Source organism: Delphinus delphis, chromosome 3 (assembly GCF_949987515.2).
Source record: "Delphinus delphis chromosome 3, mDelDel1.2, whole genome shotgun sequence".
Taxonomy (NCBI): Eukaryota; Metazoa; Chordata; class Mammalia; order Artiodactyla; family Delphinidae; genus Delphinus; species Delphinus delphis.
In genome coordinates, this window is record NC_082685.1 from 145,251,777 (window position 1) to 145,276,064 (window position 24,288).

Sequence of the window (24,288 nt, forward strand, 5' to 3'; positions counted from 1 at the left end):
TGTCTCATGCTGTGCTAGCTGGTGAGGGTACAAATATGAATCAACGTCGTATTTCTGATTGTGAGGAGCTTAGCATCTCCTGCACAAAGGCACAGAATAGAAAATTTCAAATTGAGCTTGTCATTAATACAAAGAAAAGAAAAAGAGTACCTGGGATAAGGAAGGATACTTGGTTGTCTATGCTGGGTTTTAGAGGACGAGAAGATATTAACCAGTGAGGAAGGACATCCCAGGAAGGGGAACCTAGAAGTAGGGACAATAGCCTTAGTGCTTAAACTAAGCACTAAGCATGCATATATGCTAGACCATTTATCTGTGAGGGGCTGTGAACACACCACTGATCATGAACCACAAAATGGGAGGCTCAGAAACCTTGCTGTGAAAAAAGGAAACAATGAGATTTTGTCAGAGGCAGGAGAGAAAACAACTGATCGAAACCTGCCCACCTCCGTTCACACCTGGTCTTGTTCCAGTGTTACCTGTCTCTGTGTGTGACATCATCATCCTTCCTGTTGTAGGAGCCAAAGACCCAGAAGGCATCCATGACACCTCCTTCTCCCCGCTCCACCCCGTATCCAGCCCATCATCACGTACTGACAGTTTTCTCTGACCGTCTCATTTACATCACTTTAATTCAAGATACAGTTATCTCTTTCCTGGGCTATAGTTGTATGTACTTTCTGGTCTGCTTGGATTCCTTTTGATCTTGTTTTCTCATTGCAGCCAGGATGATCTCTAAATGGTAATCTGATTATCTCTACCCTCCTGACACCCCTTTCCAAAGCCCATCCCTGGTTTAAAGCAATCCAGTGTTTCTCTGATTCCCTCTCTAATCACTTACTATGCCCTCCTTGCTCTTGAGATAGAGTGATAGTCTTCTACTTATCATGCTTTCTCCTGCTGCTGGTCTTGTTGTTGCCTGGACTGTCTTCCTTTTTGACTTCACTTAGTTAACACCTTCATCCTTCAGATCTCAGCTCAAGTGTCTTCTGGCTGGGGAAGCCTTCCCTGATGTCCATGCCCAGTAATATTTTATTATATACTCCCACAATACTGCATTTCTCCTTCATAGCACATATCCGAATTGTAACTTTACATCTATTTGCCTGACACACTTTCCTCCGTTAGTGTGTAAGACTGGGTCTGGCAAAGGTTGGGTCTGGTGTTGCTTGCCACTTAGCCCTACTGGTATATAACAGATAAGAGAAAGAGTGAATGAGTGAGGCCAGCAGTCAGTGGGTGAAGATAAGTGGCCAAGTCATGACAAGCCTGTGGCCCCATAAAGGGGTTTGGATCTAATCCTGTGGGAGTCTCTGGTTGATTCCAAACTGAGAGATGAAATGGAGAGAAAGGCATTAGAGAGATGGCTCTGAGGCTCTGTGGGAAGTGACATGAGGTGGGGAACACTGAGTTAGGTCTCTTCCATCAGTGACTTTCTATGGCTCTCATCTTTCTTATTCAAAGTCATACCTGACAGCTAACAGCATTTTGGACTTCATTTTCTGTGGTGGGTTCCAGAGACTTGGTGATTAACCTACATACATAAAATACAGTTTCTCTATGTCAGTTACTGCCATGTAAAAAACCACTGGGGAATTTCATCACATTTTGAGAATAAATTAGTCGGATGCAATACTAATTTGGGAGCATCCTGGAGATGTCTCAAAGAATAGAGGGTCACATTTTGGACCAGTGGAAACTCAGGTACACAAAACCATGAGCTGGAAAGATTTGTCTAGCATATTAAGACATCATGGTGAGATGAGATTGGCCATGTGTTGATCATTTTTGAAGCTAACTGATGGATTCATGGGGATTTATTATACTACTCCTTCCACTTTTGTATATGTTTGAAATTTTCCATAATAAAGAAGTTTTTAAAAATTAAAAAAAAAAAAAGACATCAGGGGCCAAGCAATCAGAGTGGCTTCAGAGATGAGCCAGCTTGCTCTCTGTCCTATCCTGCCTCCATCCAGCCCTAAATCAAATTCTCATTTCCACTTTATGACCCTAGTCCTATCCTTTGAACTTCCATCCTCCCTCAAGGACTCGCACACGAACTTAACCTTTAGCCCTTTCCACTTTAGACCGACTCATTCAATGGCCTCCTTGCTCTACTTTTGGGCTGGGGTTACGGATAGGATTGCTCCCTTCCCTCCTACTCTTGTGAGCAGTTAACATTGTAGTGAGCACAGGTTTATAGTCAGTCCCCCCTCTTTCTAGTCATGTAACCTTTGGTAGGTTACTTATCTGTGTCTCCATTTCTTCATTTGGTAAATATTTACTTCCTAGGGTTGCTATGAGAATCAAACGTGTTCATTCATGTAATAGTCAGCCTCGTATCTGGCTTGTAGAAACCACTCCATCAGTGTTACTTGTCAGTATCATTCTTATTCTTATCATTGTCATCATCATCAGGTCCCACAACAACCCTGGAAACTTGTTACTATGATACTCATTTCACAGATGAGGAAACTGTACCAAAGTCCTTGACAGAAAACAGAAAACCTAAAGGAGAAGATTAGAATCATAAGAAGTTGGAGACTTCTTTTAAGAACAGGATGGAGACAAAACTGGGATGGGAGCGAGTTGGGATGACGCCAGCCAGATGGGCCCCAGGTCGCTGTGCCATTGAGGGGTAGAGCCTGCGGGTGTCAGGCTGGCTTGAAGGAGCTGCAGTAGAGCTGACAGACGGGAGGGAGATGACTTTTCACAGAGGATTTCGCTCTTGGTCTCAGAGTGATTTAGTGTTGGGTTCACTTCTGTGAGCCTCTGGGGTTAAAAGCCTGTTAACTCTGGCAGTTCAGACTGGTGACCTCCCTGCCCCCAGGGTGATTTGTGGGTCTGTTATAACCTATAGAACTGCTGCTTTTTCAAGATAAATGTCAAAAATAAGGTAAATGAATTCGTACATTCATCACTTTTTTAAAAAATCAAGTATCTCGGGCTTCCCTGGTGGCGCAGTGGTTAAGAATCCTCCTGCCAATGCAGGGGACACGGGTTCGAGCCCTGGTCTGGGAAGATCCCATGTGCCGCGGAGCAACTAAGCTCTTGCGCCACAACTACTGAGCCTGCACGCCTAGAGCCCGTGCTCCGCAACAAGAGAAGCCACTGCAATGAGAAGCCCGCGCACCACGACAAAGAGTAGCCCCCGCTCGCTGCAACTAGAGAAAGCCCACGCTCAGACACGAAGACACAGTGCAGCCAAAAATAAATAAATTAATTTTTTTAAAAATCAAGTATCTCTTCCTTTGATCATCAGATGAGTTATTCCACTTTACTGCTTTTCCCTTCTCTGCCTGTTCTCTTTCTTCCAGGAACCTAAGCCTGGCTAGCAGAGCATGATCAGATTGTGCGTTGAATCGCAAATTCTTAAGGAAATCAATAAATGATTTTTTTTTTCATTGTAAAGAGAGAGCTTACAAAGAGAACAATTTATAATAAAAGCCATGTTCTTGCAAGATCATCTTCTCTCTCCCATTTGGGACTCTTTCTGCGAGCCACCACTGATTTCCTCTGGGTCACCTCCCTGTCCAATCAGGTCACATACTCAAATAAATAGGAAAGGGGAAGTGGGAAGTGAATTGGACTTGTTTTCGAAAATGAGTGAGAAAAAAATGATGAAAGAACAAAAAGGGAAATCTATTTTTGTTTTCAAAGGAAATATGAAAAAAATTTGTCTGGATGGGGGTTTGTTTTGACAAGCTCGAATAATGACGAGGATGCTTTATAGGAAATGTTTGGTACTGTACAAGTCTCCCCTTATCATTGTGTGCCAGTGTGATCTCTCCAAAGCTCCTCTGTATCTTGTGTGTGCTGAGGGCTGCATGGTGTTGAGGTGTAGCTAATAACACTAACCAAGGCTCCTGGGATCAAGTACATTCAAGAAACTGAGAAAGTGTTGGACTTAACCTCTTATGAGACTTGGAGATAAAAAGGCTGAGGAGGCTGAAAAAAGTGGTGCTTAATTCAGACTTCCTGGAAGAGTCACGACATCTAGCAGACAAGCAGTAAGCACTGAACTTGTGTTAAATGCCACATACTGTAGATGAAAGTTCTGCACAAGGGCAAGGCACCCAGCTACAAATGACCAGCAACTCAGTTAATTACACTTGCTTTGTCTGTAAGAGGAACTGACAGAGGCAACAGGGAGAAAGCAAGCAAGATTTGGGGGTAGACTTTGGGCCAATATTTTTTTTTCTCATGTCAATGAAAATTCAATTAACTATCAAGTTAAGAAGATTAAAAAAAGGGAATTTTATTTGAGCTAAACTGAGGGTTATAAACCGGGAACAGATTCTCAGAAAGCTCTGAGAATAACATCACACAGTCTTAACATTTTAACCTAGTGCAGCAAGTGCTGTGAACCAAGATGCACAAGATGTATTTGTAGGAAACTACTCCAGATTGGGGGCAGGGAATGCTCCTTGGAAATGCCCCAGTTGAATCTTAAAGAATTAATGGATGCTGAGTAAGTTAAAGGGAGTAAATGATGAGAGAAAGGAGGTGTTCTAGGCAGAGCAAGCAGCCAGAAGAAAGTAAGGAGAAAAATAACGTGTGCGTGGGCCTGGGGGAAATGGTGATACAGGCAGTTTGAATGTTGCTGGAACGTAAACTATGGAGGTTGAAACTGAAGGGAGGGCTTCCTGGAGGTTAGACTTTAAAGGGTCTTGAGTCTTACATGGTGATATGAGCAGACTTTGATTTTGGCTAGATTAACTTGGCAATGGCAAGGAGGATAGATTTATCTAATTTTTTATTTTATTTATTTATTTATTTTTTTGGCTGCGTCGGGTCTTAGTTGCAGCACACAGGGTCTCCGTTGAGGCATACGGGTTTTTTCATTGTGGTGTAGGCTCTTCGTTGTGGTGTGTGGGCTTCTCCCTAGTTGTGGCATGTTGGTTTTCTCTCTCTAGTTGTGGCGCACAGGCTCCAGGGTGCGTGGGCTCTGTAGTTTGTGGCACGCGGGCTCTCTCGTTGAGGCACACGAGCTCAGTAGTTGTGGTGCATGGGCTTAGTTGCCCCGCGACATGTGAGATCTTAGTTCCCTGACCAGGGATCGAACCCACATCCTCTGCATTGGAAGGTGGATTCTTTACCACTGGACCACCAGGGAAGTCCTGGGAGGATAGATTTAAAGAGAAGAAAGAAGGAAAACAGTTAAGAGATGCTGTAAGAATTAATCCAGGCATAAAATGATGAGGGTTTGAGCTAGGGCAGTTGGGAGTAAAGATGGAGAGGAGGTAAAGTTAGCAGCACATCGTGATAGATTGAGATGCCGAATAAGGAGAGAGGAGAGACCAGCAGGAGGACACTGATGGTGGTTCCTGTAACTAAGAGGATGCAGGAAGAATAGCAGGTTAACGTGGAGAGAAAGGATTTCAGGGATGCTGAGCTGTGGGTACCTCTGGTGCCATCTGGAAGGGGGTGTCCATCAAGAGATTTGGGTACGTGAGTTTGAACTCCAGGAGAGGTTTGGAATGAGATTGAGATTTGAGAGTTAATAGTGTGTAGGTGATTTCCCAAAACACAACTGTGATTGAGAGTGAACTAGCAATGAGCCAAAAGCAGGGCAGAAGAGCCCATAAAGGAGCCCAAGAAGTGGCCGGAGAGTAAAACGAGGAAGGAGAGCTGGAAGGAGAGGGTCTCTGCCTGTGTTTGTCTCCTTCCTGGTGGTGGGAGTGTGAGGTGGGGGAGATAAATAAGCAATAACCATTGATAGGTGAATTGCTAATTCTTTGCAGTTATTCAAACAGAAGGTTTAGAGAAGTCTTCAATAGTTTGGAAACCACCATTCCTGGATTAGTAGCTGCATACCTTGCATCACAACCTTGCTCTGCCAAAACCTGCTGAATTACTCCCCTCTCTGGCCTGGATTTCCTCATCGTTTAAATGAGAGGATTGGGTTTATAGTTCCCAAGATCCTTCAGGGAAATGGGCTCGTAGTAACTATGGGAAAATTGGAGGCAGAATTTATGCTGCGGTATCTGGAAGATGACTGCTTTCCCCGTCACGGTGAAGATATGTCCTTGCTGACACTGAATTTGGCTCAGAATCCAGGGACAGTGGATGTTTGTAAACATTCACTTTTCCTCAAACAGACACATGTGGATTGGTATGTAAGTTCTTCCAAAATCGTGAGTCCAGCCAGTGTATAAAAGGACAGTATAGCACAGGGAGATCAGCTCTGTGGTTTGTGACCAGCTAGAGGGGTGGGATAGGGAGGGTGGGAGAGAGGGAGATGCAAGAGGGAGGGGATATGGGGATATATGTATATGTATAGCTGATTCACTTTGTTATAAAGCAGAAACTAACACACCATTGTAAAGCAATTATACTCCAATAAAGATGTTAAAAAAAAAAAGAGGACAATATTGAAGGAAAAAATGGATTTTTTCCAGTCTGGCAATATCCCACCTTGAGCTGTGTGCCCCCTCCAGGGACTGTGAGCCACAGGAGGACATTTCGAGAGGGGCTCCATCTGCTTCTGCCTGTGTGGCCACCTTGGCTCTAACAAGCTTTTACATTCATGGCTATTTAAATAGGGAACTTAACTGAACCTCAGAGAGGGTGTGTGGGTATGTGTGTCTGTGATGTGTGGGCTCTTCCTACCCATTGTAACCCATCTGAAAGATTATAGGTTCCCTTTGATTCAAAACTCTGGGAACTCACACGTATTTAATTAGTAACCCACATAGACTCATACTGAAAAGTGCTTTATAACAGCGGTCCCCAACCTTTTTGGCACCAGGGACCTGTTCCGTGGAAGTCAATTTTTCCACTGACGGCGGCAGGGGGGATGGTTCAGATGGTAATGCCAGCGATCAGGGCGCAGGGGTTTCAGGCGGTGACGTGAGCGATGGGGAGCGATGGGGAGCGGCAGGTGAAGCTTCACTTGTTTGCTTGCCTGCTGCGCACCTCCTGCTGTGCGGCCCGACTCCTAACAGGCCGCGGACTGGTACCGGCCCACGGCCCGGGGGTTGGGGACCCCTGCTTTATAAGACCTTCTATTGCAACCCTCTAGCCTTGATTCAGATCAGTTATCATTTTTAATGTATTAAATTTTTTTTTGAGGTAATTGTAGATTCACATGCAGTTGCAAGAAGTAGTACAGAGAGATCCCATATACCCTTCGCCCAGTTTCCCCCAGTGGTAACATCTCCTATAACTTTGGTACAACATTAGAACCAGTAAATTGATATTCATACAAACCACCTACCTTATTCAGATTTCACCAGTTTTACAAGCACTAATTGATGTGTGAGTGTGTGTGTGTGTGTGTGTGTGTGTGTGTGTGTGTGTGTGTGTGTGTGTATTCACAGTTAGTTCTATGCAATTTTAACATGTATAGATTTCTGGAACATTTGCCACAGCACAGAACAGTTCCATTACAAAGATCCCTCATGTTACCCTTTTGTACCTCCCTTCTGTCTACCGACCTAACTCCTGGAAAGCACTAATCTGTTCTACGTCTCTATAATTTTGTCATTTCAAGAATGTTATATAAATGGAATCATATAGTATATAACCTCTTGAGATTGGATTGTTTTCATTCAGTGTAATTCCCTTGAGATCCGTTCAAGTTGTGTATATGGAGAGTTTGTTCCTTTTTGGTCCTAAGTAGCATTCCATGGTATATAACAGTTTATTTAGCCATTCACTCATTGAGGGACATTTGGGTTGTTTCCAGTTTTCTGCTATCATGCATGAAGCTGCTATAAACATTCCACTACAGGCTTTTGTGTGAGCATAAGTCTTCATTTCTCTGGGACAAATGTCCAGGAATGTACTTGCTGGGTCATATGGTAGTTGCATGTTTAGTTTTTTAAGAAACTTCAGACTGTTTTCCATATCGGCTATACCATTTTACGTTCTCACCAGCAGTGTACGAGTGACCCAATTTTACCACATCCTTACCATTGTTTGGATGCTGTCACTTTTTAAAATTTTAGTCATTCTGATAGGCAGGTAGTGATATCTCATTGTGGTTTTAATTTGCAGTTCTCTGACGGCTAATGAGGTTCAACATCTTTTTGTTGTGCTTATTCGCCATCTGTATATCCCCTTCAGTGAAATGTCTCTTCATGTCTTTTGCCTGTTTTCTCATTGTTCTTTTACTGTTGAGTTTTGAGAGATCTTTAGATTTTCTAGAGGCAAGTCCTTTGACAGCTATATGGCTTACAAATACTTTCTCCCACTCTGTAGCTCATCTTTTCATTCTCTTCACAAGTTTCTCTCAGAGCACAAGTTTTTCATTTTGATGAGGTCCAATTTTTCAGTTTTTCCTTTTCTGGATCATCTGATTAGTATCCAGTCTCTGAACTCTTTCCCTAGGGACCCAAGACTTTCCCCTATGATTTTTTTCAAAAGTTTTATATTTTACATTTCAGTCTGTGATACATCTTGAGATAATTTTTGTATAAGGTGTGAAGTTTAGATCAAGACTCATGTCATTCCTCAGAATTTTGTAATTTTCCAGATACAGATCCCGTACATGTTTTGTTAGATTTATACCACTTTCATTTTCTTTGGAACAATGCAAAATGGCATGATTTTTAAATTAATGAGTATTCTTTCAGAGACTTCCTCCCCCCAAAATAAACAAACAAACAAATGTAGGGTTTAAAACAAACCTCAAAGCAATCTAATCATAGCTAATGTTTTGTCTGATAACTTGCCTTCTTGTCTGAAGGGGAAGTAAGGCACCTTTCTAATGAGGCTGGTCACCGATTAGAAGTACAGCTTCATCAAGGAGCCCCTGTTCTCATAGTCTTTGATTCAGTAACTGACCTGAGTGACCTTCAGCTAGTTCTTCACTTCTCTGAGGTTTAACTTCCTCGTATTATAAAATGAAAATAACAATGCTTTCTTTACAAGTAATGCTGAGAAGATGAAACTAAATTAGAGAATTTATGTGAAAATATCTGGCACATAAGTAAATAAATGATCAAGAAATGTTTCTTTCCTTCCTTTTCTCCTTTCCCATCCTTCTACCCTCCCCCCTCACTCCTTTTCTTTCCTCCATTCGTAATTCATGCCACCTAGCCAGTTCCTTATGGTGGGTGTGGGATGTTTGTTCCAGTAGGGTTCCTGTTCTAACTACAGTTTGACTAGTTGAATAGGAGACTGACTTACCTGTGCCCAGCTAGTCCCCAGAACCTCTCTCCCTCCACCACCGTATACCCTATAATGGATGCTATAATGATGAGAATTGTTAAATAATGAAGTCTGTTGCTTTTATTTAAATTCTTTACACTAGGGAGTTCAGTGAGTTTTTATGAGCGACGAGCCACCTGTCTGTGTTTTCATGAAGGGAAGGTGATCTATGGTAGTCAATTAGCATGGGTGAGGGGACCTGGGAGTACCTCTGACAAGCAAGTACCTCTGTTGGATTTGGGTGTGGGCCTTAGCAAAATACAGAATATAGAGAAGCAAGCTCATAGTTTGATGTAGAGACAGCCCTGAAGATCTTGGGCCGAGCCCAGAGTAATAGACTTGGATTGGAGTGAGCCAAGGGAGGTAGTCATTCTCCACGTAGAATCCACCCTGTTTAAGAGATGGCACTATATAGAGATCCTGAAGAAATGAGGCAAGGGAAAGGAATTTCTCCTTTAGAAATTCGAATTAAACTGAAGCCCTTCTAGGGCTGATTATCCCTTTTTTCTTCTCTCCCATTTGACAAGTGTTCATCCAGTTAATTTGGAACAAGCCCTCTCCTTCCATCTCCAATAGTAACTGCGGGCCAGCTAGATAAGACTCGGGAGCCCTTGAAGTTGCAGGCTGGGGCATCTACCTCAGCATCCTAATTGTTGTCAGACAATCAATGATCCTAACTTGTTAAAAGCCTGGAGAGATTATGTCACCCTCTGCCCTTTACCCACAGATGTCAAACCAAGATGGAAACCATGGGCAAGGAAACATCCAGTACATCCTTGCAGGATACCTCATGAAAGGAAGATGCTTTTTGTTGAAAATCTACTCATTTTGCATTAGAAATAAAAATGTCTCTTTGGAATTGTATTGGCTTAGGAAGAAGAGAACCAGTAGAAATAGAACTTCAAACAGATCTTGGTCTTTGCTAATATATTTTTAGTTTTTCTTCAAGAGCTACTTGTTCCAGTAATAATTTCTATCCTGCAGTGCTCCCCTTTGCATTCTTTTAGTGGAAGTCATGGGAATGATAGTGTTTAGAGAAGGGGGTTGGCCCAGAGGAGTACATTGGCCTCCCTGAATTCTTGCCAGATGTCTGGGACACCCACCCAGAGCTCATCTCACCTAGCTGCTTCTGAAGACTAAAATGATGGGCTCTGACCAGAAAAATCACCCATGCCAATCTCTTCCTCTTCTTTCTCCAGCAAGGATTGAAAATAGTTCACCATGCAGAGAAGACACTGTCCAGCTTCTGTAAGTGGCAGAAGAGCATCAATCCCAAGAGTGATCTCAACCCTGCCCATCATGATGTGGCCGTCCTTCTCACCAGGTACCCCAGAACCAGGGGCTGCAAGGCAGGGAGGGCTGGCAGGTGAAAGGGTTGCCAGGTATTCAACCTCATGAGATTCTTCTGCTCTTTGCTGCTCTTGTCATTTAAAAGGCAGCGTCTATCAACTAGACACTTCCTGACTCCCATACCAGTAAGGGAGCAGTCAGCAAACTTGCTCAATGTGCACAGCTCTCTGTGTTAATAAACTGCATCTGCTCTTTCCTATCCCAGTGATGATTTCATCTTTAAAACTGGCTTTTCGGTGCAGCTCTATAAACAATCAGGAAGCTTGTTAGCAGAACCTCATTAAAGGCTCCTTTAACTCTTAACCATGGAATTTCTCATCCTTTAATTTTCTTTTTAAAAATTTCCTCCAATTTAGAAAGCTGCAGCTATCTCTACAGAAATCAGTCCTCCTTGTAACCCATCTCTGACTGATGTTGAAGACAGAATATGGGGAGAAGGTCCTCCCCTGAATAGGCAGAGTGGTTTGCTTGCACCTTTCTCCCTTTTACCCTCATGAAGATACTATTTGTTCTGACTACAGAGTGACCCTATGGTGCTAAAGAAGAACCGTCAGACCTTCTAGGACTCATAGCTGTGAAAAGCTAGTGAATTTACCTGATCAACCTAGGCTCTTGGAATGCTATGTTTGCTCATTGATTCATTAAATATTTTTTGAGTACCTACTATGTAACAGACACTATTTTAATCTGGACAAATGAAGCTCTTAATGGGGGGAAAGTAAGTTTTCACTGGGCACTCCTATGCACATTCAGACACAACCTGAAATCCAGAGATGTGTAGTGGAAGAGGCCTTTCAGCCTGGCCCTCCAGCTGAAGAGACCCTCATGAGCGGAAAGGCCCTGGGTGTCTGTTTGTTGTCCCTGGGGAGGACAGGCTGCCCCTGAACACCTTGGCTTGTCATCTGTCCCTTTGACAGGGTTATCCCAGTGCATAGGTTATGTACAAGGGATGATGATCAGCCCCCACCCTATCCAAATTTCTGCCTTACCCTGACCCAAAATTCCAATCATTAGAATCACTCTTTTGAGTGATAGTATCAAAACTTCGGTTGAATGCAAATACGTTCCAAAATATGTCTGTGGCATAAACCTATTACATTAGGTTCATTAGGTCTTATGACACCTGGGTTGATCATAGCTCCCCTGGGAAATAGGTTGGTGTGGGTGTAGAATGTAAGCACAGAGGCTTTGGGGAGCCAGCAGGCAGCCATGAGGACCCAGGCAAGTGGCCAGGGGAAGACTTCGGTCTAGGCAGGACCTGGCTGTAGGGAAGAACCCTGGATCATGGGACCAGCATCGGCCACCTGGCAGCTGTGTCTCAGCACCGTCTCCTTTCTTTCCCTGAAAGCAGAAATAGTTTCTCCTCTCATTCGCACATGCATAAATCAGTGAGTTAATGATAGTTGGCCTTTAGGGAGTATTTGACACGGGCCAGGCCCTATGCTACATCTGTTAGAACAATCATCATTCCATTTAATCCCCACAACAACCCTGGTAGTTCATTACTGTCAATCATTCCTATTGTACAGATGGAGAAACTGAGGCTTAATTATGTCACTTGCCCAAAATCTCACTGCTTTTAACAGGTACAGTAGAGACTTAAATCCAGGTAGCTTGACCCCAATAGCCGTACTATTACTCAGTAAGAATACGAAGGATCTGTTCTCCTTTTTTTCTTACTGTGATAATTTTTCTTCCTTAGAACAGGGGTCCGGTTTCAAGCTTTGATGAACCTCACCAACTCCTAGACAGTAGAGAGAATTTCAAGTTCTGAAGCAGAATTTCTCAATATCAACACCATTGACATTTTGGGTTGGCTAATTCTTTGCTGTGAGGGGCTGTGCATTGAAGTGTATTTAACAGTATCCCTGGGGGCTTCCCTGGTGGTCCAGTGGTTAAGAATCCACCTTCCAATGCAGGGGACGTGGGTTCGATCCCTGGTCTGGGAACTAAGATCCCACACGCCACGGGGCCACTAAGCCTGTGTGCCACAGCTACAGACCCCACGCACTCGGGAGCCCACGCACCACAGCTAGAGAGAACCCCACGGGCCACAAGAAAAGATCCTGCATGCTACAGCTAAGACCCAACGTAGCCAAAAATAAATAAATATCAGAAAAGAACAAAACAAAACACAGTATCCCTGGCCTCTATCCATGAGATGGCAGTAGCGCCCTCCTCGAAGTTGTGACAGCTGAAATTGTCTCCAGACGTTGCCAGATGTTCCCTAGGAGGCTGCGGGGAACAAAAGTCAACCCCTGTTGAGAACCTCTGCTCTGAAGAAATAGGTAGGCTCAGGAAGGGAGGGAAGTATAAGACTGAACTTGCTTCTGGAGGACTACACTGAGATCCACTTCAACAGAGCTCGCTATAGAGGTGCATTCAGTAGAAGGTGGTTTTGGTGTGAACATGCCTTGTGAAATGGGGCTGGTGGCTGCATGCCAAGGCGTGTTTTCTCTTTTACTATCCTCAGTGCATGGTGGAGGTGGAGCTGATCTCCTCCTGGAGCTCTTTGCCTGCAAGACCACCCCTATCTTACAATCCTTTTGTTACCTGCTTTTATCTTCTTTAGTGCTGGATACATAATAGGCACTCAATGAACAGTTATTTAAGGGACCCAACTTCCTATACTTTCAGAAAGTTGGTAGATTACCAAAAAGCATCATTCATCTTTTCCCAGCAGCTCCATGCAGACCTAGATTTTTTTTTTTTTAATGAAATAATAAAAAGTAAATCTAGCAGTAGGGGTGGAAAAGCGTTTGGTCAGTCCTCCCACAGACTCAGAAATTATTTGAAGTTCTTGAGCTATATGATCCAATCTAGCTCTCCAACACGGAACTACCACTGCTAGTAGGGGTGCGGATTCACGTCTGCTGCGCATGCTGGGAGATGACAGTTGCTTTCTCCTGTTCCATTGTCCCAGCCATTGCCTCTTGGAGAACTGAGAACTTATGGGGGTTCTCAGAGCCTGAACCTTTTCTATGGCCCAATGGACACAAAAAGCAGACCATTTATTGCCAGAAATCACACCCACATAAACCCCATGATCTGAAGGTCTGCAACCAGCTAAAGCTCAGAACCCTGTTGGCGTTTGTGCTAGTCTTTCTTGGCGAAGACTTCTTGAACTAAAGAAAACCATATGACTAATTAATGACTCTTCAAAACTCTTGTCACTGATTGAAATGAGCCCTTCTAGGATATGGGAGCACATTTTTATATTTAAAAGCTGTAACTAGTATTTTGTAAGATTCTAGGAGTGTTTGTGTGTCCATCCCCTCCCATATGCAGTATTGTTAGGGTGGTGGAACTGGAGAGACCATTAATTTGATCTCTGGATGGGTTGATTGCACCAATTCCCTTTTTCATGAATGACTAAAAATTCTCAGATGAGTTTTGATGACAGACCTCAGAACAACCAAAAAGGTGTTTTCATGTCTGAAAAAACCTCAGCCACTGATGGTTCTCCCTTCCCTATTTAAAAGTTCAAATTAATTCCAGTTTTCAGTCAAATCCTTCCCTTATGGGTCAAATAATATAATTTGGTCTCCTGAGATTAAGAGCAAAAACAACTCAAAGTAGAACATTTGCCATAGTTTCCTACCTTTTTCAGGTGTTAGTGAGATTCAGTCATCAAGTGGTGAAATCAGAATAATTCTAGTGAATTCAAAATTGCTCCCTCATTCGTATGGACTATTAAAACAATTTTAATCATGCTTTACAGACCATATTGAATGTGAATTAATACCCAGATTTTTTCCAGGAGGGTTTTTTTTTTTCCTAGATGTTTCTTTGTGTACCTCCTCATCTCTGTTCTTTACTTTCAGAAAAGACATCTGTGCTGGTGTCAATCGCCCCTGTGAGACTCTGGGTCTGTCCCACCTGTCGGGAATGTGCCAGCCTCACCGGAGTTGTAACATCAATGAAGATTCTGGACTCCCCTTGGCTTTCACAATTGCCCATGAGCTTGGACACAGGTAAAGGGCCAAGGAAACTGAGATGTCTTCCTCATGTTCATGCATCAGCATCAGTAGAGGGAATGGAGGGAAACTTAAACAGGGTGTCAGGAGAATCTGATTGCATTGTGGCTTGAGAATCACCCTCTTAACTCTCTGCTTCCTCATCTGTAAAGGGGGGAATGGGGAATCACACATGACAAAGATTCCACTGTCTTCTCTGCTCTGACCCCTTGTACCATCGACATCACAGAATTAAAGAGGCCACTGCAATTCTCTGAGTTAGAATGAAGCAAGCAGAAACAAGGAGACAAGCTTTAACTTAATTGATTAATTCAGGAATAACAATCCCTATTTAGTTCTTATGAAACTGTAATATTGTTAATATCACTAAAAACTCATAAACCTTAACATTTTATGCCAGATGCTTTGCATTGTGTCACTGAATCCTCTCAACAACATTATGAAGTAGATACTATTGTTAGTCCCATTTTACTTATATGTATTAAAGGAGAACACTGAATAAAGAAAAACTGGAAAACTGCTATAAACTTGGAAGACAGACAAACACCAGTTAACAGAAGGTCCAAGTTGTCACACAAATGTGTGAATTTGATTAGGTGAATTGACTGAAGGCAGGTTTCAGAAAGGTTGAATAAAGGAATAATGAGGATTCTGGATTCTCTAGGTATCAGAAGTTCCCATGGAGGAAAGATCTTAGCTTATTCATAATTTATTGGTGTATGTATTAACCACAAATAAGAGAACAGCACACTGATTGGAAGCTCAGAGTGGGGAGTCATTATAAATGGCTCAACTATACCCCTGCCTGTTTAGGAATAGCCCTGTTCACTGGATTATTCAAGGCCCAGCCTCTCTGGCCTGAGCTTCCGCACCATTTTTCTCATATAATATTGGAACTTTTCAAAATACTTTTACCTGAAGTACAAAACCAGAGTATCGGCTTAGAGCTTATTCTGGATTTTCCCAACCAGTATTATGACCTTAGAGAATTCCCTTCACCTCTTTGTGCTTATTTCCTTATCTCTGAAATGAGTAGGTTGAATTAGGTACTATGATTTCTTTGATCCTTACCAAAAAGCCCTGGGAGATAAATGTGATATACTCTAGTATCCTTAATTATCAAAAATTCAAATACAAAGAGGTTAAGGGACTTGCTTATGATTAAATAATGATTGAGGACAGAATGCTAGGTCTTGAAAAGACCAGGCCATAGTTGTTGGCGTGTTGATAATAAGTTGGCAAAATGAAAATTATTAGTATGTGCAAACGTATAGGCATCCTCAATCCTGATATGTGGAAGGACTGTCCCTTGTAACTTCCAATAAAGTCATTGGTATCAGCAGCATCTGCTGACCAAGCAATGTCAAGTGAATATAACTAGGTCAAACTGAGAAATGATTGCTCAAGACATTCCCAGCAATGGGATGCCCAAGCTAAAGAAAAGTGGAGAAGACATTCTCAAATGCTCACCACTTGTGTCAAGAATGGATCCTTTATATATTCAATTCAATTTGGCAGTTTTTAAAAAGTAAACTAGTGGTAATACTGCCATGTGATCCAGCAATTGTACTCCTGGGCATTTATCCTGGAGAAATGAAGATTTATGTTCATACCAAAAAGCCTATACAGGAATTTTTTTTTTGCACATCTTTATTGGAGTATAATTGCTTTACAATGTTGTGTTAGTTTCTGCATGAATGTTTATAGAGGCTTAGTCTTAATAGCCCAAAACTGGAAGAAACCCAGGGGTTGTTTCAACTCAATATGGTGAATGGTTAAATAAAATGTGCTGGATCCATACCATGGAATACTACTCAGCAAGAAAAAGGGACCAACTATTGATACATGCAATGACCTTGATGAATCTTTGAACGATTACGCTCAGTGAAAAAAGCCAATCCCAAAAGGTTACATACTGTAAGATTCCATTTACGCAGCATTATTGAAATAACAAAATTATCTAAATAGAGAACATATTAATGGCTACCAGGGTTTGAGGAGGGAATGGGGGAGGGAAAGAAGTGAGTGTGGCTATAAAGTGCAATGTGAGGAATCCTTGTGATGGTAAAAATGTTCTGTCTTGACTGTATCAACATCAGTATCCTAGATGTGATATTGTATTACAGTTTTGCAAGATGTTACCATGAGGGGAAAGTGGGTAAAGGGTACATGGGACCTCTTTGTATTATTTCTTACAACTTGCATCTGAATCTATAATGATATAATATTATAAAATTAATACATAAATATAATAAATTAAAAGTTTAATTTTTGAAAGAGGACCTTGGGCCATGTACAGATGACCTAAATAGAACACTGTCTTCTAAATGGCAAAAAAAAAAAAGTTTTGGGTCACTGATAAGAAAGACAAAGTTGAAAGAAGACATATAACCTTGAGTTTGAGTGATAGAAAAAAATGCTTTGGTAAGACACAAAACTGAAGAAGACATTAGGAGTGTCTTGGAGTGTCCTGAGAAACTTGTTCATAGCTAAAGATGCGTCTGAGATATTTAGTTCCTTCTTTAGGTGTAAAGTTCTAACTAGCTGTGAACCAAACTGAGAAACCCTGGGCAGATCAATGAAATGGCCTGAAGCTGCCCAGAAAAAGAAAAACACAATAAGCTACGATCCTAAGAAGATACTCATTATAGTTCAATGACAAAGATACCCCATTGTTCTTGAAAACGTAGTTGTTTCATCACTGATTGCGTAGGATGCAAAAGAGAAAGTGAAGTTAACTAACTTGTGCTATGGCCTAAATAAATAGTTTGATTTTTATTCTGAGAAAATTTAAAATTCCGTTTATGAGAAGCCTGGATTACATCCATCATCCATACCTAAGCTCTCATCCCTTATTGGGTGAGTTACCAAAAATGAAGATGGAATTCCAGCAGGAAATTTAAAATGTCTCTCTGAGACGTAGCATCCTTTTCCTTTAAGTAATGAAAATATCACGATAGAGATGAACACTTAAAATGCAATATCCACCCAATATATCCCACTCTTCTGGATTGTGATATTCCATTTATTTCATTTATAGAGCTTTGCTTGTTGCATATACCAAATTGATATTTTCTGAATGCGTTAGAAAAGCTCACATTCATACTTTGATGATTCTTGTTCTCTGCTGGTTCTGCTCCACCATAAAATAAACAGTAAAAGGCAGAGAATGTCTCACCAAGTGATACCCTGAAACCCAGGCAGTGACTTAGCTTACTGTTTCATGTCTATAATTTCATAAACCCATCTAACAGGAATTACAAAACAAAGATGTAGTAAAGCAGGCTAATCCAACAGCCCAGTTAGTTGTTTCAGACTGTAGTAGGCTCCTTACTCCAAGCTGCTCTTGAGGTTCATCCCGCCTGCTGGAAAGTAGCTTCCTGGAAACACCTTCCATCCCTTTGACCCCATGTGCTTTCCTTCTCTCTCATTATTCATTGACCCACTGATCCCATGTGACAGGAGTGCTGCCCCCATTTAGAGAAAGTAGACATGTCCAGAGGGACCTTTGTTTAGCAGCACTGCTTTTCTTTTGTTGGATGGGAGCACAGAGGAGTGATAAAACTGTAGGGGGAATGCTTTAGTGAATTAAAAACTTTGGAGGGAACAAAATCAGTTCCTTTTGGGGAACTAATATATTTAGAGTATAGGTTTGAAGCCACCCAGTATACAGGATCCAGCCATATGGCTTGTCTTATTGGTTTTTTGGCCACGAGGCATGTGGGATCTTAGTTCCCTGACCAGGGATCGAACCTGCACCCCCTGCACTAGAAGGTGAAGTCTTAACCGCTGGACCCCCAGGGAAGTCCCGCTTGTCTTATTGGAATAGCCAATGCTAGAAAAACAATTATTCATGGAGATTTTTAGAACCATGCTTGTTTAGGATTTTTCCTAATTATTGAACAGGTGAACTTGTGGAATACCTTATGAACTGGGTAGGACTGGATTTGCAACAGGCTGGGGAAGGCTTGCTTGGGGGGTGGGGGGAAACAACTTTCATTGAATTAAATTCTTTGTGGTTGGGTGGTGAGAGCTCTGTAGATTAATTCCCTGACTCCTTTGTGAGTTTTGTATTCATGTGGAATGTGATCAGAGTCTGTAAGTAAGTTGATAACATCTTAATGCATTAAAAATAATACAAGAAAATCCCTAAATCCCCCAAAGACTATTTTCTGCAAGAGCTGCTAATGTTGATCAGGAGATTTTATTAAAGTTAGATATGAGCTTCCCTGTCAGAGGGATTGAATTTCACTAGCAGTGTAAGAGGTCATACTTTCCTCTGTTCAGATTTGGAAAGTTGAGCCAACATCTCTAGGCTGTAAGTGTCCAATAAGCAGATTCCAGCGGAGAGGGGTCTTGTGGGGACTCAGAAGTCATCTTGATGGTGATCCTGAGGGTTTGGCTTATAAACTGACACTTCTCAGTCTGCCTGTTTCCCAGGCACCTCCTTGCCATGGGAGTCAGTTAAGCACTTTAGGGCCTTTCAAGGTTGCTTCACCTGGTCATCCCTGGCAGTGGGAGGTCAGGGAGCCAACCCAGCAAGACACAGACAAGAGCACTGATTTAGGAGCACAAAGATCTGCAGAAGACCTAGTTTTGCCACAAACTAGCTCATGACTTTTGACAGATCTTAGACTCTCAACTTACTTATCTAGAAAAGGGAAATAAGCTAGCTAGACAATGATAAAAACAGCAATAAAAAATGTCTGTCATTTACACAACATATATATATGCCAGGCACCTTGCTCAGTGATTTTCAAACTTCCTTCCACTCAAATCTCATCCCAGGACTATGATGATGACTCCATTTTCTGCTCAGTGAAACTCAGCAAGTTTCAGTAACTCACAGATCCTTAAGTAGCAGAGCTGGAATTCAAATCCAAATCATCTGTCTTCAGATACCCCGCTCTTAACCCTTGTACTGTAAGGTCTCCCTAATATCTGATGTTGGAGGACTCATAACAATACTAGAAAGAAATCCATCCCCTCCAAGCTGGTGGCCTTTGACAAAGTCTTCCACAGGCTTCCCCTCTCATGCTCTCCCTTAAATTATGATGAAAAGGGAAGAGGAAGGTTTTGCTCTTTTGTGCTACGGTTGCTACAGCAGGAGAAAGAGGACAGCTGGACGCAAGATTTGCCCCCGACTCTAGTCTCACAGAAGCCAAAGCCAAACTGGAAGCTTTTAGCTTTCTGCCAAACAGAAGTTTTTGAATTAGCCACATGGCTCCCAGGGGTTGCATATTTGAAACAAAGCCATGCCTGAAATGTTTCCTGTGCTTTTGAGTTGAAAATTAGCTAGACCCCTCCAACTTCAAAGGCCCACTTGGTAATTAGATACCTTCTGTACAGAGGTGGATCTCCGTGGGTTATTTTCACCTTGGAGAAACTGTGGTTTTCTCCTTGTTTCACGCCTGCCTCCTTGATATCCTTGTGTCTCTTCCCCCTGCAGCTTCGGCATCCAGCATGACGGGAAGGAAAATGACTGTGAGCCTGTGGGCAGGCACCCGTCCATCATGTCCCGCCAGCTCCAGTACAATCCCACCCCACTGACGTGGTCCAAGTGCAGCAAGGAGTACATCACCCGCTTCCTGGAGTAAGTGACCGCACATCTCAGGACAGCCTCACTTGGCTCTCTGTAAACCGGAAGTCACTTTGAGTTCTACCCGAGGCCCGGAAAAGTCTCAGTTCCTCTCACAGGTCACAGTATGAGGGTGGCAACAGAAGGGGTGGACCTCACTGCTGCTTTCTGACCCTGAGATCTAGGTGGATTTGCCTCCAGCCTCAGCCGGGTGAATACTCCGTCTCCCCCCAACTCCCCCTTCAGCTTGCTTCTGTCTGAAGGTGGCTCTTTATGACCTGATCGTGAGTTAAGTCCCTGGGGACTGGCAGAAGCAACCCAGACAAGTCAGTGTTCATTGTACCCCATTTGGGGTAAGATGGTGATTTTCTCACTTTACCACTGCTTGTATTTCTTAGATCACATCTGAACAAATGGTGTGAGATGCGATTTGCATTTCCTTTTAGACAACTCTCACCTTGGGCCTGATAGAAATAAAGTTGTCTTGAAGGACAGAGTACACTAGAGGAATGGAAGTTTCTCTTGAATGAAAGACTAAATCTTTCATTTAGGAGGAGATCATAAGCAACTGCTCTCATTTCTATTAACTCATTTTCAGCCGAGGCTGGGGGTTCTGTCTTGATGACAACCCCAAAAAGAAAGGCTTGAAGTCCAACGTCATTGCCCCTGGAGTGATCTATGATGTTCACCACCAATGCCAGCTGCAGTATGGCCCCAATGCTACCTTCTGCCAGGAAGTAGAAGTAAGTGTTGGGTATATTGGTGCCTCTGGTGGGTATGGGCAGGGCTTGAGATCCAGCATGGTAAAGGAAGGGCCAGGGAAATATTTGGAAATCTGAAGAGCCAGAAATGGAAACTTTCTATTCATGGCAAGATGTCTGTAAGGCAGAAGGACTGAAGTTGAGGTCATTTATATTCCTTGGCCCACCTCCTTGGTATCCTTTGCAACCGGGTGGTGGTAAAGAAAATTCTACAGTGATTTTCAAGAATCACAGTTATTCACACCTGCAGACTCCATAGCAACCAACTTAATCCCTAAAGTTGCTCCCTTTCCTGAATTTCCTCTCTGATTGAAGAGCACCTCCAGATGCCAAGGTAGGAATAAGATTTATCCCTAATTCATTCTTCTCCTTTATTTTCTTCAACATCCAAGTGATAAGTCAAGCCCTGACATTTAGCCTCTGATGGCATTTGTGGCTCTGACATGTCATCTTCATTCTCACTACCCTTCTCCTGATTCACTTTCTCATCACCTCTCCTTCTATTGTAATTACCTCGTACCCAACCTCTCCCTCTTTCACACTCTTGCTTAAGTTATTTCAAAAAGACACAAATCTAACTGTGGCTCTTCTCTGCTCTTAGGGTCTTCACTGACCACAGGATCAAGTCCCAACTCCTTTGTATGGCATCCCTTTGTGATCTGGGTCTTGCCTATTCTCTGAACTCATCCCTTTTAGTGCGCAAGTGTCAGTGTTAATACACAGACATGAACAAGGCAGGTCTCGTTGACCCCTGCCAGATTCTGTGCTGTGTACTGAATAGGGTGAAAAAGATGAGACCTCAAGAACGAATAAAGTAAATTCTCTGACCTTGAGGAGCTCATTCTCTGGTTGGGGAGGCAGACAGAGAAATTTCAATACAGTCAGATAAATACAAAAAGAGACATATAGAGAGAACGCTGAAGAGGAAGTAACTGCTCAGACAGCACAAGCAAGACAACGGAGAAAGTAAGGTTGTTGCAAAAATCCCTCACCTTACTTCGAACTGGTTGCCAAGTTCTGCTAATTCTGCCTCCAAAATATGTCTAAAGACCACCTGTTCCTATGATTTCAGTAGTCCCCTGATTGGTCTCCTTTCTAAGACTCTGACCACCTCCCCTCAACTCTGCTCCACTCTCCAAAACACAGCCAAATCGACCTTTATGAAGGAAATCTGATTGTGTTCCTCTCTTATTAAAATATTTCACAGCCTCCCTATGGCCCTACAATAAAATTCAAATTCTCTAAAATGGTTTAAAAGGGGCTTCAGGATTCATCCTCTCTCTCACTCTTTGGCCTTATCTCTTAAAATATTATCTTAACCCTCTACTCTCTAACCTGGAATTCTAAGTATATGTATGTTGGATTTTATCACTTCATATTCTTCATATTTTTCATTTCTTCACATCTCTGCATTTTGTGTAATTTCTTCCTCTTTCCCTTCCAACTCACTAGTTCGTTTTTCAGATATGTCCAGTCCTTTGTTTAACCTGTCTATTGACTTTTTAATCTCATTTATGGTACTTTTTTAAAACTTAGAACAGTTTCTTTTGTTATTTTTCTAGATTTTCTCTGCTTTTTTTATGATCTTATTTCTAATTCAGACTTTCAATATGATCTTCTCCTTCTTTAATCATAAAAGACACATTTATTTTGCAATTTATAATTGCAAATTATAATGGACAATTCTGATGTCCAGAGTCTGTGTGGGTCTGCTTCTCCTATTTGGGGTTTCTTCTAGGTCTCACTTATTATGTATTATTTCCTTTTGTCAATTTCTGCTTTTATTGTGAACTCTCGGTTGTGAAACTTCATGTCAGGCTATTCTTTAGGGTTTAGATGGAAGGCACATTCTTTCAGAGAGAAATTTCACTGCCATCCCTGGGTCCATTTAAAATAAATTATTGGTTGGATGTTATTTGACTATCTACATGAGTGAGATCAGGGCCAGTATGGATGCAAACTCTCAGGGGTAACATTTTACCACTCCTTCTAGAGTTAAAGTCAAAACAGACAAGTTTCCCAGCTGTGTTCCGAGGTTTCTTTCAGTCAGGGGGTAGTCCTTTGGGGTTATGGCCTTATATGAGGTATTAAATCGAACTTCCCACCCTACATAGACGTGAGGCATTTTCTCCAGTGCCCAAGTGACCATCAAAACTAAAATCTAAGTTACTAGGTTTGTATCTTCAGATTAACAATTTCTCCTACATTTTTAGCCTCTGAGGATTTCCCTTACTTCCTTACCAATTCAGGAATGTGTTTAAAACATTTAGAATATTTTATCCAGGATTGTAGATGTTTTATAGAGGTAAGGATTTTTCTGGTTATCTCTGGTCAAATCTTCTTTTATATTCTGTTTATCCGTACTGAACAACTTCATTCCCTGTACATGCTGGGTTCTCCACTACCTCCAGAACTTTACATGCTCTGGTTCCTTTGAACCATCCCTCCTACTCATCATTTGAGTCTGAGCTTAAATATCACTTCACATCCTATTGTTCACATCTATGTATTTTTTTGACAAAGCTTTTACTAGACTATATTATAGTTGCTTCTCACTTGTTTATACCCTCCCCTACTATGTTGTCAGCTTTCTGAGGGAATTTTTATTCCTGGCATTCAGCAGTACCTAGCACATAGTAGGCACTCAATCAATAAGTGAATAAAGTCTTCAAATCCCTGCATATTGCAGCCAAGATAACCTAATCATTTTCAATATTAAAAAAAAAAAAAAACTAAAATACTAGAGAATGTAGCATCATCCTTCTTTATTATAACTTTTGTTTATCTTGAAATAGTTTACATCTCAAAAGAAGCTGCAAAAATAGTGCAGAGAGTTCTTGTATATCCTCACCCAGAATATCATTCTTTATAAATGCATTATGAATTTATAAGAAACTTTAAAAATATCCTGGGGGGGACAAAAAAGGAGTGATAAGCATCAAATAACTAAAGGGCTTTGATTTTAACATCTGAATGGCAACAGACAATGAGATGTTCACCTTGAGCAGCACAGTGAGTTAGGATTGAGACCCCTATCTGAAGCTGGGAGCCTTTAAGAGCTACACCTCCATGACAGAGTAGATTAGAAGAAATCCACCACCAACAAAGGGAGATGACAGAGAAGCATCTTTTATCTCAGCCTGAGTTTTGAGGGAGAAGGGTGCTGGTGGATAACTTCCTCACTAGAAACTTCCAACCATGGGCCAGCCTCATGCCAATTTAGAGTTCATATTTATACTCTTACATGATTTGAGAACCCCTCAAAAAAATTAACATGAAAATATTTCTGACCTGATAATACCATGGGCTTCCTGGTAGAAACAAAGGCTGAAAAACTGCCCTGGAGGAGCCAACACTCAGCTAAGGATGCACAAAACTCCAATAGATAAAGCTTTGTTCAGTTGAGTTCACAATTCAGCACCTAATTAAAAATGTAAGATGGTCTATCTTCAACTAAATAAGGAAA

At 41.9% G+C, this 24,288-nt stretch overlaps 1 protein-coding gene across 1 annotated transcript in view; it reads left to right on the plus strand.

The window, feature by feature from the left end:
• ADAMTS12 (ADAM metallopeptidase with thrombospondin type 1 motif 12) overlaps nt 1–24,288 on the plus strand; it is a 378,709-nt gene that overhangs the window by 218,597 nt on the left and 135,824 nt on the right. Inside the window, exons 6-9 of the mRNA XM_060009627.1 lie at nt 10,356–10,480; nt 14,331–14,480; nt 19,933–20,076; nt 20,660–20,804. Coding sequence (XP_059865610.1) covers nt 10,356–10,480; nt 14,331–14,480; nt 19,933–20,076; nt 20,660–20,804 — 564 coding nt within the window. The remainder of the gene's footprint in view (nt 1–10,355; nt 10,481–14,330; nt 14,481–19,932; nt 20,077–20,659; nt 20,805–24,288) is intronic.